Raw genomic sequence first — 14,804 nt, forward strand, 5'->3', positions numbered from 1 at the left:
AAGATAACAACACTATCATTTGAGAAGGCAGATTAGCATGAACAACTTCACAGCGCTTAAAATGGTTTTATATACATGAAGCACTTAACTATTTAAAAAGCAAATAAATTGTTGAAATACTTATAAACATTAAAATATATCTTTAAAACTGCATTTTAACATACCAAAGAGAGAAAATTGTTTTATATTTTAAGGAAGTACTACGATAAATAAAGTAACAATATTTTATTTCTTCCCATTCAAGGTATATACACATATGCATATATATGTATATATAAAACAATAAAGTTATTTTGACATGTTAGTAAATTAAAAGCTAGGATTCATTTTGCAAGTCTAACTTAATTTCTGATCCATTAAAGTTTATCATATACTATAAAAATAATTCTAATGATAAACTATTGTATTTAGAAAAGGTTTATTTTTTTTTTCATTATGGCAAATCATCTAAATAATAGGTTCCTAGGTTAGAACTGAAAGAAATCCAAGAAGTCTTTAGTTTCACTCCATCATTTTATAAAGAGGAAACTGAGGCAGAAAGATCTTGTCCAAGGTCTCCCAATTTGTACATACCAGAGCTAGAATTTCAAACCAGATCTTCTGATTCTTAATTCAGTCTTTCTATTGTATCACCAAGAATAACTTGAAATCGATTGAATTGGTATTGATATAACATTCAAAACTTTGTATTGTTTCTCTATTAATATAATACCATTTCTCTAAATGGTAAATAAAAGTCAATTCAGAAATAATTTTCCTTAATTTTCTAATATTAAGGGAAAAGTAACCTGCAATAGGTGACTGGTAGCTTTTTTTCTAGTAGCTCTTCTTGACATATGGGACAGACATCATCTGCACAAATTTCTTTCTGTTTAATATGTCCATCATTTTCAACATGTGGTCTTTCAGGTGGCTTAGGAGTCTGGACATGATGTAATCCCAGTAGCAATTCATTGATTTCTCGTTCCACAAGACCCAACTGAAAAGCATCTGAGGAAAACCCATTCAAAATTAAGATTCATTGACAAAACTTTTAAGTGTAAAATTATTAAAATATTATATATTAAAACTGAAATTTTCCTTTGAACACAGAAAAATAACATTGGGTAAATGAAACACAACTAATTCTGATTGAATTTTGGAATGTATCTACTATCTGCAAAAACAAAGAGAAAATTAGATTATTTGGGGGTAGAAAGGAGGTTCTTAATCACCACTAAGAAAAGAGTATGTGTAAAGGGAAAACATTTGATGTTAGTTATATCATAGAGAATACCATTAAACTTTGGAGGTTTTATTTGTATTCTACATTACCATAATAATAGCAGAACAAATGCAAAATGTAAAATATGCAAATAGTGGGCATAATACAGGAACTGGATCAAGAAGTGATAAATTATAGTATAAGACCATAAGAATAGGAGGAAAGAAATAAAAGGGATATCAAAAGAAGTAGCAGCAAAGGGCTGCTATTGATTTCTTAAAGTATATATTTTAGAGAGGAAATAAATATCAAAAAGAATTGCAAAATGAAGTTAGATAAAACAGGTAGAATGAGAACAAAGGGAGAATAGAATAAAAAAACCCAGACAGAAGGAAAAGATGATTAATAGAATTAAATCTTGCAGAAGGGTGAGGAACTAAAAAGAGCTATTAGATTTTTTTAACTGATTTTTTCTTTACCTCAACTGATCAAAATAAGTATTTCCATATACAAAGAAAAAGAATACTGTAGATAAGTAAAATTACAAATCTCTTAATCTCTTATGTTTAACTTATATCCACAAGTGTTTTTACCTTTCAGTTCACTCTCTGGAGGAAATGTTCATAATTTATTCTTCCAGTATTAATTCTATAACTGTGTATCATGTTCTCTTGGTTCAACTCACTTCATTGTTCATTATCCAATGTAGTTCTTTTCTAGTTTTAAAAAAGTTAGCCTGATTCTTAGGGTGCAGTAATATTCCAGCATAATCATATACCACAATTTGTTTAGCTATTTCCCCAACTGATGGGCATCCACTCAACTTCTAATTCTTTGCCACCACAAAGAGAGCTGCTTTATAAATATTTTGGAAAATATGGGTGATTTTATTCTTTTCCTGATTTCCTTGGGAAAGAGACCCTATCAGTATACAGTTTTATAATATGGTAGGTGTAATTCCATATTACTCTCCAAAATGGTGGGATCAGTTCACAGCTCTGCCAAAAGTGTATTAATGATCCCCTTTTTCCACATCCCCTCCAATATCTGTCATTTTGCTCTTTAGTCATTTTAGGCAGTCAGATGGGTGATATCTCAGAGAATTATTTTGGTTTGTATTTCTTTAATCAGGAGTGATTTAGAATATTTTTCAAATACTAATATATAACTAATTTCTTCATCCAAAATATTGTCTATTCATCCATATCTTTTGCCTATCAGTTAGGGGATGGCTCTTATTTTTACAAATTTGACAACGTTTTCTATATATTTTAGATTTGAGATTTCCAAGAGATCTGCTTTCCTTTTGATCCTGGCAATATTTGTTTTATTTGTACAAAATTTTTTTAATTGAATGTATTCAAAATTATCCATTTTACATTTCACAATACTCTCCATCTCTTGTTGACTCATAAATTTCTCTTCTATGCATAAATCTGGTATGTGGTATGTTCCCTGTTCTTCTCATTTACTTATATCTCCTTTAGGTCTCAATTATGTATTCATTTTGATCTTATCTTAGCGAATGGTGTAAGATATTGGTCTACACTTACTTTTTGCCAGGTACTTTGCAGTTGTCCCAATGATTTTTTTTTTACCAAATAGAGATTTCTTAACCTCTAAGTCTAAATCTATATTTTTGTCAAATAATATCACTATAATCTTTTATTGCTGTTTGTTGTGTCATTCTGTTCCACTGATCTACCTTTTTATTTCTTAGCCTCTATCAAATAATTTTGATAATTACTGTTTTATAATGCAACTTAAAATCTTGTAATGCTAATCCTCCTTCCATTACATTTCCCCCATCAATTCTTTTAACATTCTTCATCTTTTGTTTCTTCAAATGAACTTTGTTATTTTTTCTAACTGAATATAATTACTTTTTGGCAATTTAATTGGTATGACATTTAAAAAATAGGTTAGTTTAATTATTTTGGCTCTGCCCATACATGAACAATTAATATTTCTCCAATTATTTAGATCTGATTTTATTTGTATAAGTATTTTGTAACTATGTTCATGTAGTTCTTTGGTTTGTTTTGACAGGTATGCTCCCAAGAATTTTATTCTATATATGGTTATTTTAAATGGAGTATCTCTCTTTTCTTGTAGGTCTTTGTCAATAATATATAAAAATGCTGACATGTGAGTTTATTTTATATTCTGTTACTTTGTTAAAATTATTGATAGTTTCAACTAACTTCCTCATTGATCTCTAGAATTTTCTACATATCACATCATGTCATCTGCAAAGTGATATAGTTTTGTTTCCTCTTTGCCCATTCTGATTCCTTCATTTTCTTTTTCTTCTTATTGCTATTGCTAGGTTTTTCTAATATAATGGCAAATAAAATTGGTGATAACTGGCATCACCTATTTCATGCCTGATCTTATTTGGAAAAGTTTTAGTTTCTCCCCATTATAAGCTTCACATCATTTTAAGAAAAAAAATCCACTTTATGTTGGCAAATAATTGGAAACTGAGGACATGCCCATTAATCAGGGAATGTCTGAACAAGATGTGGTATATTATTGTGATGGAATACTACTATGCTATAAGAAACAATGAGCAGAATAATTTTTTAAGAACTCAGAAAATACTACCTGAGATAATGAACAATGAAATGAGTAAGAACCAAGAGAACATTATCCACAGTCATAGAATTAATTCTGGAAGAATAACCTGTGAATCTAGAGGTAACTCCAGAGGGTGAACAGAAAGGTAAAACATGAAAGATAAGTTATTTTTACATGTTGGTCTCCCTGAGGATATCTTCTGTGATGCAAGAAGGGCAGGGAGGGGGGTCAAAGCCTTATGGACATGATTTATTGTATAAATATGAAGTAAATTAAATATACAGATTTTTTACTTAATTTGTACTCTCTTATTTTTCTTGAAAATGCCTGTTTGGTTTTATAAAATTTGGAATAAGAAAAACATTTTTAAAAGAAAAAAATTCATTTATACCTATGCTTTCCTGTGTTTTTTTTTTATTGGAATGATTTTTCAATTTTGTCAAAGCCTTTCTTTTTTTGATCTATTAATAAAATCACAATCTACCTAGTTTCTGAATAAATCACTGAAAAACCTTTGGGCTCCAGCTATGTGGGCCTGAACTAGGAAAGTTGCTCTGTGAAAGGAGAGAAGAAGATATATATGTGAGAGATGATGCAGACGAAGAAATCACAGGATTTTATAACTAATTGGATATAGGGTTAGTGAGAGAGTAGTTGAGGATGACATTGAGGTGGTAAATCTGGCTGAAAGAATTGTGGTGCCATGAAAAGTAATTGAGAAGTTCTGAAAAAGGAAGGGCATGGGGAGGAAGAATATAATTTGAATATAATGAATGAGAAGTTTTTCAGATTATCTCCTATGAAATGTCCCACTGGCTGTTGAAGCTAGGGCTTAGAGAAGGAGACTAGGATGGATACATATGCATAGAAATGATAAATAACTCCAGGGAGCTGAATGATATCATTAAGTAAGGTAGTAATAGAAAGAAAAGAGTAGAAAACCTAAAAACAGGGCCCTGGAGGGTCCTTACATTTAGGGACTATAAGCTCAAGATCCAGCAAAAGAGACTAAGAATGACCTGCCAGAGCATCTTATGGAAGAAGAACCATGAGAACAGTAATGAAAACACAGAGAGGAGAAATTACCTAAGAGAATGAGGTTATCAACAATGTCAAATACTACTGAGAAGTGAGGAAAGAAAAGGATTGAGAAAAGGTCATTTGATCTGGTAATTAAGAGATCTTTGGTCACTTTGGAAATGACAGTTCAATTGAAAGATGAGGTTGGAAGCTAGATTTCAAAAGATTCAGAGAGTGAAAGGAGAAGTGGAGGCACTGATTACACTGATTTTTGAGAAGTTTAAGCTGGTAAGTAGAGAAGAGATACATTATGATAACTACCTTATTTCAACATTAGTTGGTTACAACATAGGATTTTTCCCCTTAATTTATTAGAAAATGTCTGTTCTTTATAAGTTATATTTTGAGTAACTTTTGATTAAAAATTATTACTCTAATTATTTTGAATTCACCTACAAATACCTATTAATATTAAAATGTGACAAAGATCATATGATTTACTTTATTCAATAATGCAAATATAATTCATGATATGATGAATAAGATAAATAAGAAATAATCCTTAACCTCATTGCTATTAGCTAGTAAGGTTGATATATATATATATATATATATATATATATATATATATATATATATATATATATATATATATGAAAAATCAGAGTGCAAAGCAGAATGTATCAAGTGGATGGAGAGATAACTTCCAGCTAAGAAGACTCTGGGAAGGTGATTTGAATGAAGGGGCAGTTAGGTTGGTCCTGGAAAGGTTGGTAAGTTTTCCCTGGTAGAGATGAGGAAACTACTTTCTAGGTACTATTTGAGAAAAGGCATGGAAATGGTAAAGTATAGGAAATTTTCAGGGCATATGTTCAGTTTGACTTGAAGTTAGATAAGGCTGATTGGAGCTAAAATGTGGAGAAAGCTTTGAATTCCTTTAAAGGTTTTTGAGCAATGTAGATGATGTGATCAAATATGTGCATTAGGAAGATTAATTTGATAAGAATACACACAAAAAACTGAAAGAAAGCAAGACTGAAGGCTTGGTAAATGCTAAGCAGGATATGGTGATATTACAGTGAAGGGGTAGTAAAACAGAAATAATAGAGAGGGGAGGAATAGAAAGAGACATTCTGGAAATAAAATCAGCAAGAACTGACATTTGATCAAGTACTTGGAAAGTGATAGAGAAGTGTGGTAGTAGTGAATGAAAAAGGTAAGTTGGGCTGAGGAGGTAGTTTTGAATGGAAAGAATGCATTCTATTTTAGAAATGTTAAGCCTTGTTTTAAAATACTTCATGTAATATATTCTTTCATACAAATAAGATATTGAATAGATGGCTAATGTTGAGATTTTTGAGGTCAAGAGAAATACTGGAGCTGAAAAAATTGACTTGGTCATTATGTATATGGAGATGATAGTTGTGAAGAGATAAAACTTCATTGAGTTTTCTAGGGACAATGATAATAAAATGACCTTATTACATGTATAGTCTGCTTTTATATTCACAAAGTACTTTCTTACAAAAAACTTATGAGGGTATGTTTTGGAGTGTAAAAAAAGAGAAGGTAGTGTTGGGATGTTTATTTTAAGGGGAATGATCCTATAAGTGACACAGAGATGGAATAGGTTATTTTGGATTACTAGATAAGCAACTACTCTGCAAAGGAGCTCCCCTCTAAAAAGTCACCTTTTAATTTAATAGCTTATTAAGGCAGGAAAGAGTCATTTTTGCTTGAGGAACTGGAATGTAAACTTCATGAGAGTACAGTGACAAAGTATTTCATGATGAAATGTCTTCTTTTGTATGAGGCCAATAATTTCAGTCAATAAATATTTTCTGAATGATATTTTATGTTCTATCAGTTGCCCATTTCTGGATTCTAGAAAGATACAAAATTTCTTTCTACATCACTCTTCCACGAAAAAAATTTAGATTCAAATAGATAAATAGTGCTTAGCAAATATCAATAAAGTTCTGTTTGCCCAATCATTGACCAAGCAAAAGATAGCTTATATTTAAATGGTGACTTGAATTTTAAAATAGCATATGAAACACTTTTTGTTTAGACTGTGAAAACACTACAACTGTCAAGTAACAATCTGTGCTACAGAGATCTGGCAATCTGTTTTGTTTGTCAGGAAAAATAAAGAAATGGAGCTAATGCCCAGAAATTAAAAAAGCAAAATTCAGCTATGTAAAAACTTAAAGTTATAGAGTTTTTGACATTTGAAACAAATTCACACTTTAAATTTTCATATGTGAATTTGTGAAAAGTCCCTAAATTCAAAGTTCTTATGTTTATAGATCTTAAATAACACTAGGATACTTACATTCGTGACTTCTTGGAAGTTTGAATTTTTTCAATAAAACCCTAATTCACAATTAAAAAAATGGAAAGGAAAAAAAGTTAAATTCTGAGTATTTTTTAGGGCTTAAAAGTAATTAATTACATAGTATCACCTGAATTTTAGGATATGAAAAGCATGTACTATGTAAATATAAGTGGGAGAAAGTATACCTTTAAAACCATTTGTTTAACTACTTGAGTAACAATTCGGTTCTTTCAAACTAAGCAATAAGGAGGAAGAAGTCATTTCTATAATTAAATGAAAAGAGAAGCAAATTTATGGGTAGCAGATTTGCCTGGAGGATTCTATACAACTTTTGTGGGATATAGATACAATTATAAGATTTATAAAGAAAAGCTTACTATCTAATCATTAGGTTTTCCATGGATTAAATGACAAAATTATTCTGGTATAAAAATAGCTTTTTTACTATAAAATTTCACATTATTGCATGACAGAAAAATCTGTCCAATCTTACCAGTGAGTATAGAAGATGACATTTATTTTTAAAATTAATAGTTATATTACTTTCTAGTTCTAAAAATCCCTCTATTTAAAGATCATGATTATGTTTTCCATGCAAAAGATTTCAAAGTGGGAAATTAAATCAAAACTCAGAACTCAAGAAGCAATGCCTGATTTTCTTAGCTTTGCAGAAATTCACAAAAATGATATATCAGAAATAACTGGAGGTAGAGACTGAGTAAATTGTAAAAAACAACTATATTGTGTTAAGATGAGAATACTACCTTGCACAAAAAGAGTATTAACTAAATAGAAGAATCAAAGAAAAACAATATTATGATTAATACTCAAAAGAATCAAAGTCTATAAACAACATATACATACATGCAATTATTTTTTCAATTATATGATTTTTAAAAAAGAAAAATGTATTCTAATAATATTTACTTCATTACATTTAATATTTCGAAGTTATTTAGTTTATTTTATAACAGTATAAATTTTGTGACATGTTTATATACCCAGGCCTATGAAAATTCATGTTTACTATACAAACATGTATATGTATGTCATATGGAGCATTTCCTGCATCAAAGTGGTATTCCTACACAGATAAACCAGTGTTTCTATATGTGCTGACTGACAATCTATTAAAGGAGTAGGAGACATCTACCAAGGTTTGTGTATGGCTGAGATAGTGAAGTCACCACTTTGTATTCCTATCAAAAAGAGTTAATTCTAGGGTCTGTCCTTCGAGAAGATTACTCAAAAGCTGGGCACAGACCAGAAAGAGAAGATAAAATCCTGGGTAACAGAGTGGGGGTGAGAGTGGCAGCCACTGCACATCTATACTCCACAAACTAGGTTATACATGCTTTTTCTCAAGAAGTGCTACAGAAAGAGTTCTTAGACCCCAAGTTCCTGGTTCTAATGATACAGAGGCAGTGGCAGAGATCCTCTGACTAAAAGACAGCAGCAATGAAGAGAAACACCAGGATGAGTGGTAAGAGTTCCTTAATTCCAGCTTTCCAGAGAAGTGTCAAAAGTTATAGAACCTTGTGGCCTTCTGAAGGAATGTCAACCCTCAAATTCAAACCTGGCTCTTGGAGCACTAGGCTGCAGAGTACATATACATATACAATTAAATATTTTTTGACTGGTAGCAGAATGAGTTAAGTTTGGGTAAAAACTGACTAAGGAGATCTTAAAAATTTTATTTAAGGACTTTCTTGCAAAATAGGGTCTGAAACTAAAGGCTCTACTTCTAAAGGATATATAATGTAATTATAGAGAATTTTGTTTATATTACTTCAGACTGATAAATCAAATATTTGTTGTGTGGGGGTTGTGGGGGAGAGCATAAAGAAAGGTATAATCCTCTTTTCTAGATCATAGGAAAGAAAACAAGAAGGGGCAGGATATTTTTAATGAAAGATAGGCTTTGAGACAGAAGGACAAAATGATTAAGAGATAATAATCCCTCCTTTGCTCAAATATAAAAGGAAAGACATTTGATCTAGAACAGTGGTGGTGAACTTTTTAGACAATGCATGCCATGCCTTGCCCCTGCATACTGTCCCTCACCCAGACAGAGTCCCCTCCTCCCCACCCTTACCCCAGAGAGGGGAGGGAGTAAGGGAGCAGAGTGGCCCAGGTGCTCTGCTCAGGGAAGGGAGTAAGCACTTCCATTAGGCTGCTGGACAGAGGGGTGGGGACCCATGGTGGAGTGGAGGAACAGAGTGGCTCTGGCAAGCATGGCTCCCATGGCCACAGAGAGGTCACGGCATGCCATCTTTGGTACACATGCTAGGTTTGCCATCATGGATCTAGAGAATCTCTCCATTCTATGATTCTTTGAATTCATTTCTAGTAACTTAGTGATATAGGTGAGTAAGGCTTTACAGTTCTAGTTAACACTTCAATTTTTCCATCATTTCTGTGAACCTTAAAATCTCTCAGACTTGTGAATGTTAAAAATTTCCCCATCAGGGAATTCTTAATTGGAACAAATTCCCTACTGAGAAACATTCCCCATTTTGATGTGAGAACTCGCCAGGATCAGAAATGGGAGGACCTCTACTCCAACTGTACTTAAGACTGCTTTAGGGGAAGAAAACTCCTTGCTAAACAATGAAAGTACTTGGACCCATGCTTATAATAAGGCAAGGAGTTCTTTGAGCCAGGCCTGTTTTTAGAATTGATACAATGGGATGCTAGGTACCTAAAAGGGTCGGGCAAGTTTTATCTTGATGAGATTAGTTGACTCAGCTGTGTTTTCTCTAGTTCAGACTTACTGAGGAGATTTGGTCGACACAGCAGCATTTTTTCTGATTCAGACTTACTGAGGAGATTGGTCGACTTAGCAGGAATTTAGTTGGGCAGTCCTTTGGAAAGCATCTACAGTGATTGGTAGATGTAGGGACTTAGGGGAGGTGACATGGGAGAAAAACCCCTCTATAAGAAAAAGCAGAATCTCTTGAGGATATATTCCTTTTGGAGAATTCCTTTTGGAGGATCTCTGATGAGGACTACTTGGGAAGAATCTCTTGAGAGAGGCTCTGGAGAAGGGAAACTCTTGGAGGACAATCTCTAAGGAGGTCTCCCTGGAGCTCCTCTAAGGGGACTCTGTCCCTCTGGAGGCTCTGGAGAGAGGTCCTTTGGAACAGTATCTGGCTGGAAGGCTCTCTGGTGAAGTCAGCTGAGATGGAGCTGGCCTGGTGTTACTAGAATCCTTGTTTAGTCAGACCTTGTGGTGAGTGTTAAAAAAACTGACTGATTTCTCTCTTAAGACTCAGGTCTAGGCCATATTGGCTTGAGGCCCTTCATACTTATTCCTTTCTTACTCTCTCTCTCTTTCTTTGATTACTCATTGTATTGTTAATTAAAATCTCTATAAAACCCAATTGACTTGAGCATTTGAATAATTGGGAATATTTCCCTGGCGGCCATCTTATATTTGATTTAAAACCCAAGATACTGTAGTGAAACATATTTCTGCGGTCAAATTTACTCACCCTCTCTTATATCTATCACAATTTATATCTTCCACTATTTTAATCACTACAGTTTAAGACCTCAACCATTTTAAATCTCACATTTCATAAAATCAGGAAAGTAAATTTTTATGACTATATACAATATACATTAAAAATACCTAATATGATCACATCATGTTCCAAAATTTGTATTAGATTCCAATTCACTTTCTAGACATTACTCAAAAAAGTAGGATTAAATAAGATGGAAAAAAAACCTGATTCATTTTATCTGTTACCATAACACCAATGATCTTTAATCTAGTAATATTTAAAATACTGAAACGGTGAATTATAGATACATGGCAATGAGAAAATTGTGCTAGCTTTGAAACACTAAATCACTTACCAACAGATATGTTTACAAAGATCATTTCCTTTCATAAATGTGGAACAGCTACATGTGTGAGGATCTCCAAGAAAAACCTTTAAAGAAAAATACCAATATTTAAAAATCAGAATTATAAGTAATTATCAGTATTGTTAGTATTGTCAGAAAAAAATGTGTCCTGTTTTAGGGCTAGAAGAAACTTGATGAAGTCATTGGGAATGGGTCAGTCATAATGTACTGGTAAATTTTATGTGTTCCAACTAAAAGACAGCTACCCTTGCTGTATAAGCAATCTAAACCTTCCCACCAAAGTGGTAACACCATAGAAATAAAAAACTAGCTCTTTAGAAAAGGCTGGAAATACCCTAGTCTAAGCATATTATTTTTTCAGGCAGGTTACATTTATATTTGGGGCAGGAAGACATATCTTTGTTTGTTTTCTCCTAAAATGAAAGTTCATGCCCATCACATTGTAAATCATAGGATTTAGGGACCAGAGATTGGCAAGTATTTAATGAAGAAATAATTGAGGCCCATAGAAGCAGTTAACTCAAAGACACATGGGTAGTAAATAGCAGAACAAAGAATGATCTTGGACATTCCAACTCAAATCTAGTCTTTCTTTTTTACCACAGTATTAATAATATTGTTAAAACGTTTTACTAATATCTAACCTAATCTATTTGAAGAACAGCTGTTATTATTTAGAGAGAACTCAAGAGGCTTCTTTATCAATGCTTTATTGGGCCTGGAGAGGCAATATTATGTTGTAAGTGTAATGGTATCAAACTCAGATTCAAATTGAAACAGGGGCCACTAAACATAAAGATTCTGTGGTCGACTGCATATTGACTTAGAAAACCACACACATATCTTTTTTTAAAAATGACACAACATTAAATTCAGATAGGAGTTACATATCTGTATTTAATGTGTTGTTGCAACTTAATCTGGTTTGACCAACTTGGAGTTTTATAGGCCATATGTGACTTGAGGCTCTATCTGATACCTCTACTAAATGGGCTACTTTTGAAGTCAGGAAGACCTGTGTTTAAATCTGCTCTGACATTTGGATGTGTGATCCTGGACAAGTCATTTAATTTCCCAGTGCTCTAAGGAACTCTATTACAAGTTGAAAAGGTAGTGAAGATTTGCATTGTTAGATGAGGAGTTTCCTCACCAGTGAATTCCCAGTCCCTATTCTCTTATAGAGTCAGAAGAATGGGACACTGTTGGTAATACAATCTCCTAAAAGAACTGGTTTTGTTTTGTCTTGTGTTTTAGAAACAAAGTGTGCCACCTGTAATAAGTGTTTTATTCATTTAATAAGTAAAATTATACTTATTAAAATATAGTCTTTTATAATTTTCCAGTTTTGAAGTGGATGTTTAAAAAAATCAGATTTGAACGTTTTATACAAATCTGTGATTTCATAAATGGGAATGGAAGTATGGAAATTCCCTCCAGCAATAATGCAGTATACCAAGCTCTCAGTACTCTTAATATTTGAGAGAATTGTAAGTAGTTATGTGACTTGCCTCTGTTCATATTTAGTATGTTTCAGAAGCAGGACCTGAACCCAGATTTTTCTGAATCCAAAGCCATGCCCTGTCAACACTATTTTCTAATGGGGCAGTTGGTAGCACTGTGGATAGAACATCAGATCTGGTATCTTGAGGACTTGGATTCATAGTTGACTTTAGATACTTAGTTATGTGGCAGTGGGCAAATCACTTTTCCTCAATTGCCTCTTCTTTTTAGAATTGAAACTAGAACAGAAGTTTTTTTTTTTTAATTTTTAAAAGAATATTTGAAAGAAAATAAAGATTTGTATGTAATATAATAAAAAGCTGCTATATTTTTCACAAGTTCTGGTTCTAACCACATTTATTTTCTAGTAACATTTTTTTTTATTTTTAGTAAAGACTTTTTACACAGTTTACTTCCCAAACTAAGTTAAAAATGGAAGCACTACAGATGATTTTTAAAATATTGAGCCATTGGTCAGTAACCAAAGTAGATGGAAGCAGAATGGTATTAGTAAGGATAGCATTTAGGACTTGTAGTCGGAAAGACCTATTTTCGAATCCTGTCTTACACTCACATTGTGCTGTGATCTTGGGTTGAAGCTCTCTGGGCCTCAGTTTCCTCATGTATAAAATGGGGAGAATACCTCCTAACTGTTGGACATAAGAGTCAATACCTGAATTTGAAGGTATTTATTTGGCAGCTAAGTGAAGCAGTGGATATCCGGGGCCAGGAAGACCTAAGTTCAAACTTCTACCCTGGGCAAGTCATTACCTTCCCCCCTACCTCAGGTCCCTCACCAGTAAAATGGAGATAATAATGCACCTGCCTTCTAGGGTTGCTGAGGTTAAAATGAAATATCTGTAAAAGGACTCTGAAAACCTTGAAAGGCTAAATGCACTTTACCTATTATTCATTGTACAACCATTCTCAAAGAATTCCCAGGAGTTAATTACCGGGACATCAAAATGTCTAATCACCTCCATTTATACAGACATAAAAGCCACAGGTCACCCCTCCCCCGTTCCTCCCCTCCCCCACGCTTCAGGTGTCGAACTTGTCCTTCCCAGGATGCTGTGAACGGTAGGAGCTCTTCAGCTCCTTTTCCCTCTTAATTCGGCACCTCTCAGGATGCCAGAGGGGCCGCATGGTCAATGTTCAGAGCCCAATACGGGGGAAAGGGATGGGTTTGGGGGAGAAGGGGTATCGCAGTCTCCCGGGGCGGCAGTTACTCGATAGTTGCAGTCATCCGGATCGTCCTCTTTTATCAAGAAGCCTGTGGGTCCAGTCTCTCGCAGCAGGTACATGTGGCTGCTCAGGGCCTGGTCTTGATGCTTCTTCAAACGGTCACTCACAAGTCGCCGCCTCTCGGACCCCCGGCCTCCTCCTCCGCCGCCGCCGCCGCCGCCGCCGCCCGCGCCACCAGGCATCGTGGTCACCCGGAAGGGCGCTGTGGCCCCTTCCCCTCAGATCACAGCAGTTCCCCAGCTGTCGAGAGACCCGGATCCGGCTGCGAGACTAGCCGGTTCCTATGACAACGGTGAGCACGCGTCCGCGCTGCGCCAGTTGCCCGGGAGCTGAGGAACGTTCCAACAACTCGCAGCCAACCCTAGGCTTGAGGCTTCGGCTGCGACTGCGGCTGCGCAGAGCAGGAGAGGGCAGTGGTGCCCTTCCACCCAGCGGACCAAGGAGGTCACTCTCGCCCCCTCCGTCTTCTCTCTCTGTCTCTGCGCGGGAACTGTCAGGTTGGAGCCACCTGTTGGTGGGTTGCGGACAAGTCTCGAAGCCATCTGCCAGGGACTCTACTTGAAGTCTGAGTGGATCCTTCAGTGCTCATTTCTACTGGGGGTGGAGTGGGAATGTCTCCTCTGACAAAACGTGGTCAATAATTCCCTCCCTAAATCACCAAAACGTTGTCTTCATGACTTCCTTAACCAACCCCAATTCCAGTGCTTTCCCTCTTTTAATTATTTCCTATATATACACAAACTTACTTTGAATATATTTGTCTCCCCTATTAAATTGTAAACACCTTGAGTACAGGGATTGTCAGTCTGCTAATTTTGGTATCCCTTAGCACAGTGCTTGACACTTAGTAAATGTTTCTAAAGTTGATTTAAGCATTGACTTAAATTGACTGCTAATATACAGAGGGGGAAATGCTATGGACCCCAACAACCCTAACATTATTCTTGTGTCTGTATTAGAATTAGTAAGAAGGGCTCTTGATATGCAAGCACCTAGGATTATAATTTTTTTGTGATTAAACTAAATATGCTGATTAATAGA

At 34.5% G+C, this 14,804-nt stretch overlaps 1 protein-coding gene across 2 annotated transcripts in view; it reads right to left on the minus strand.

Annotated features, from left to right (window-relative positions):
- Nucleotides 1-14,150, minus strand: part of ZSWIM2 (zinc finger SWIM-type containing 2) — a 33,491-nt gene extending 19,341 nt beyond the window's left edge. The window contains exons 1-4 of one of the 2 annotated variants that reach the window (XM_001378213.4): nt 13,748-14,150; nt 11,007-11,083; nt 7,140-7,180; nt 789-990 (exon numbers count right to left, since the gene is read on the minus strand). In XM_001378213.4, coding sequence (XP_001378250.1) covers nt 789-990; nt 7,140-7,180; nt 11,007-11,083; nt 13,748-13,945 — 518 coding nt within the window. In that variant the 5' untranslated portion in view covers nt 13,946-14,150. The remainder of the gene's footprint in view (nt 1-788; nt 991-7,139; nt 7,181-11,006; nt 11,084-13,747) is intronic. The other variant, XM_056794107.1, reaches the window with a different exon arrangement.
- Nucleotides 14,151-14,804: the final 654 nt, after the last annotated feature.

This window comes from Monodelphis domestica, chromosome 4 (assembly GCF_027887165.1).
Source record: "Monodelphis domestica isolate mMonDom1 chromosome 4, mMonDom1.pri, whole genome shotgun sequence".
NCBI classification, from domain to species: Eukaryota; Metazoa; Chordata; class Mammalia; order Didelphimorphia; family Didelphidae; genus Monodelphis; species Monodelphis domestica.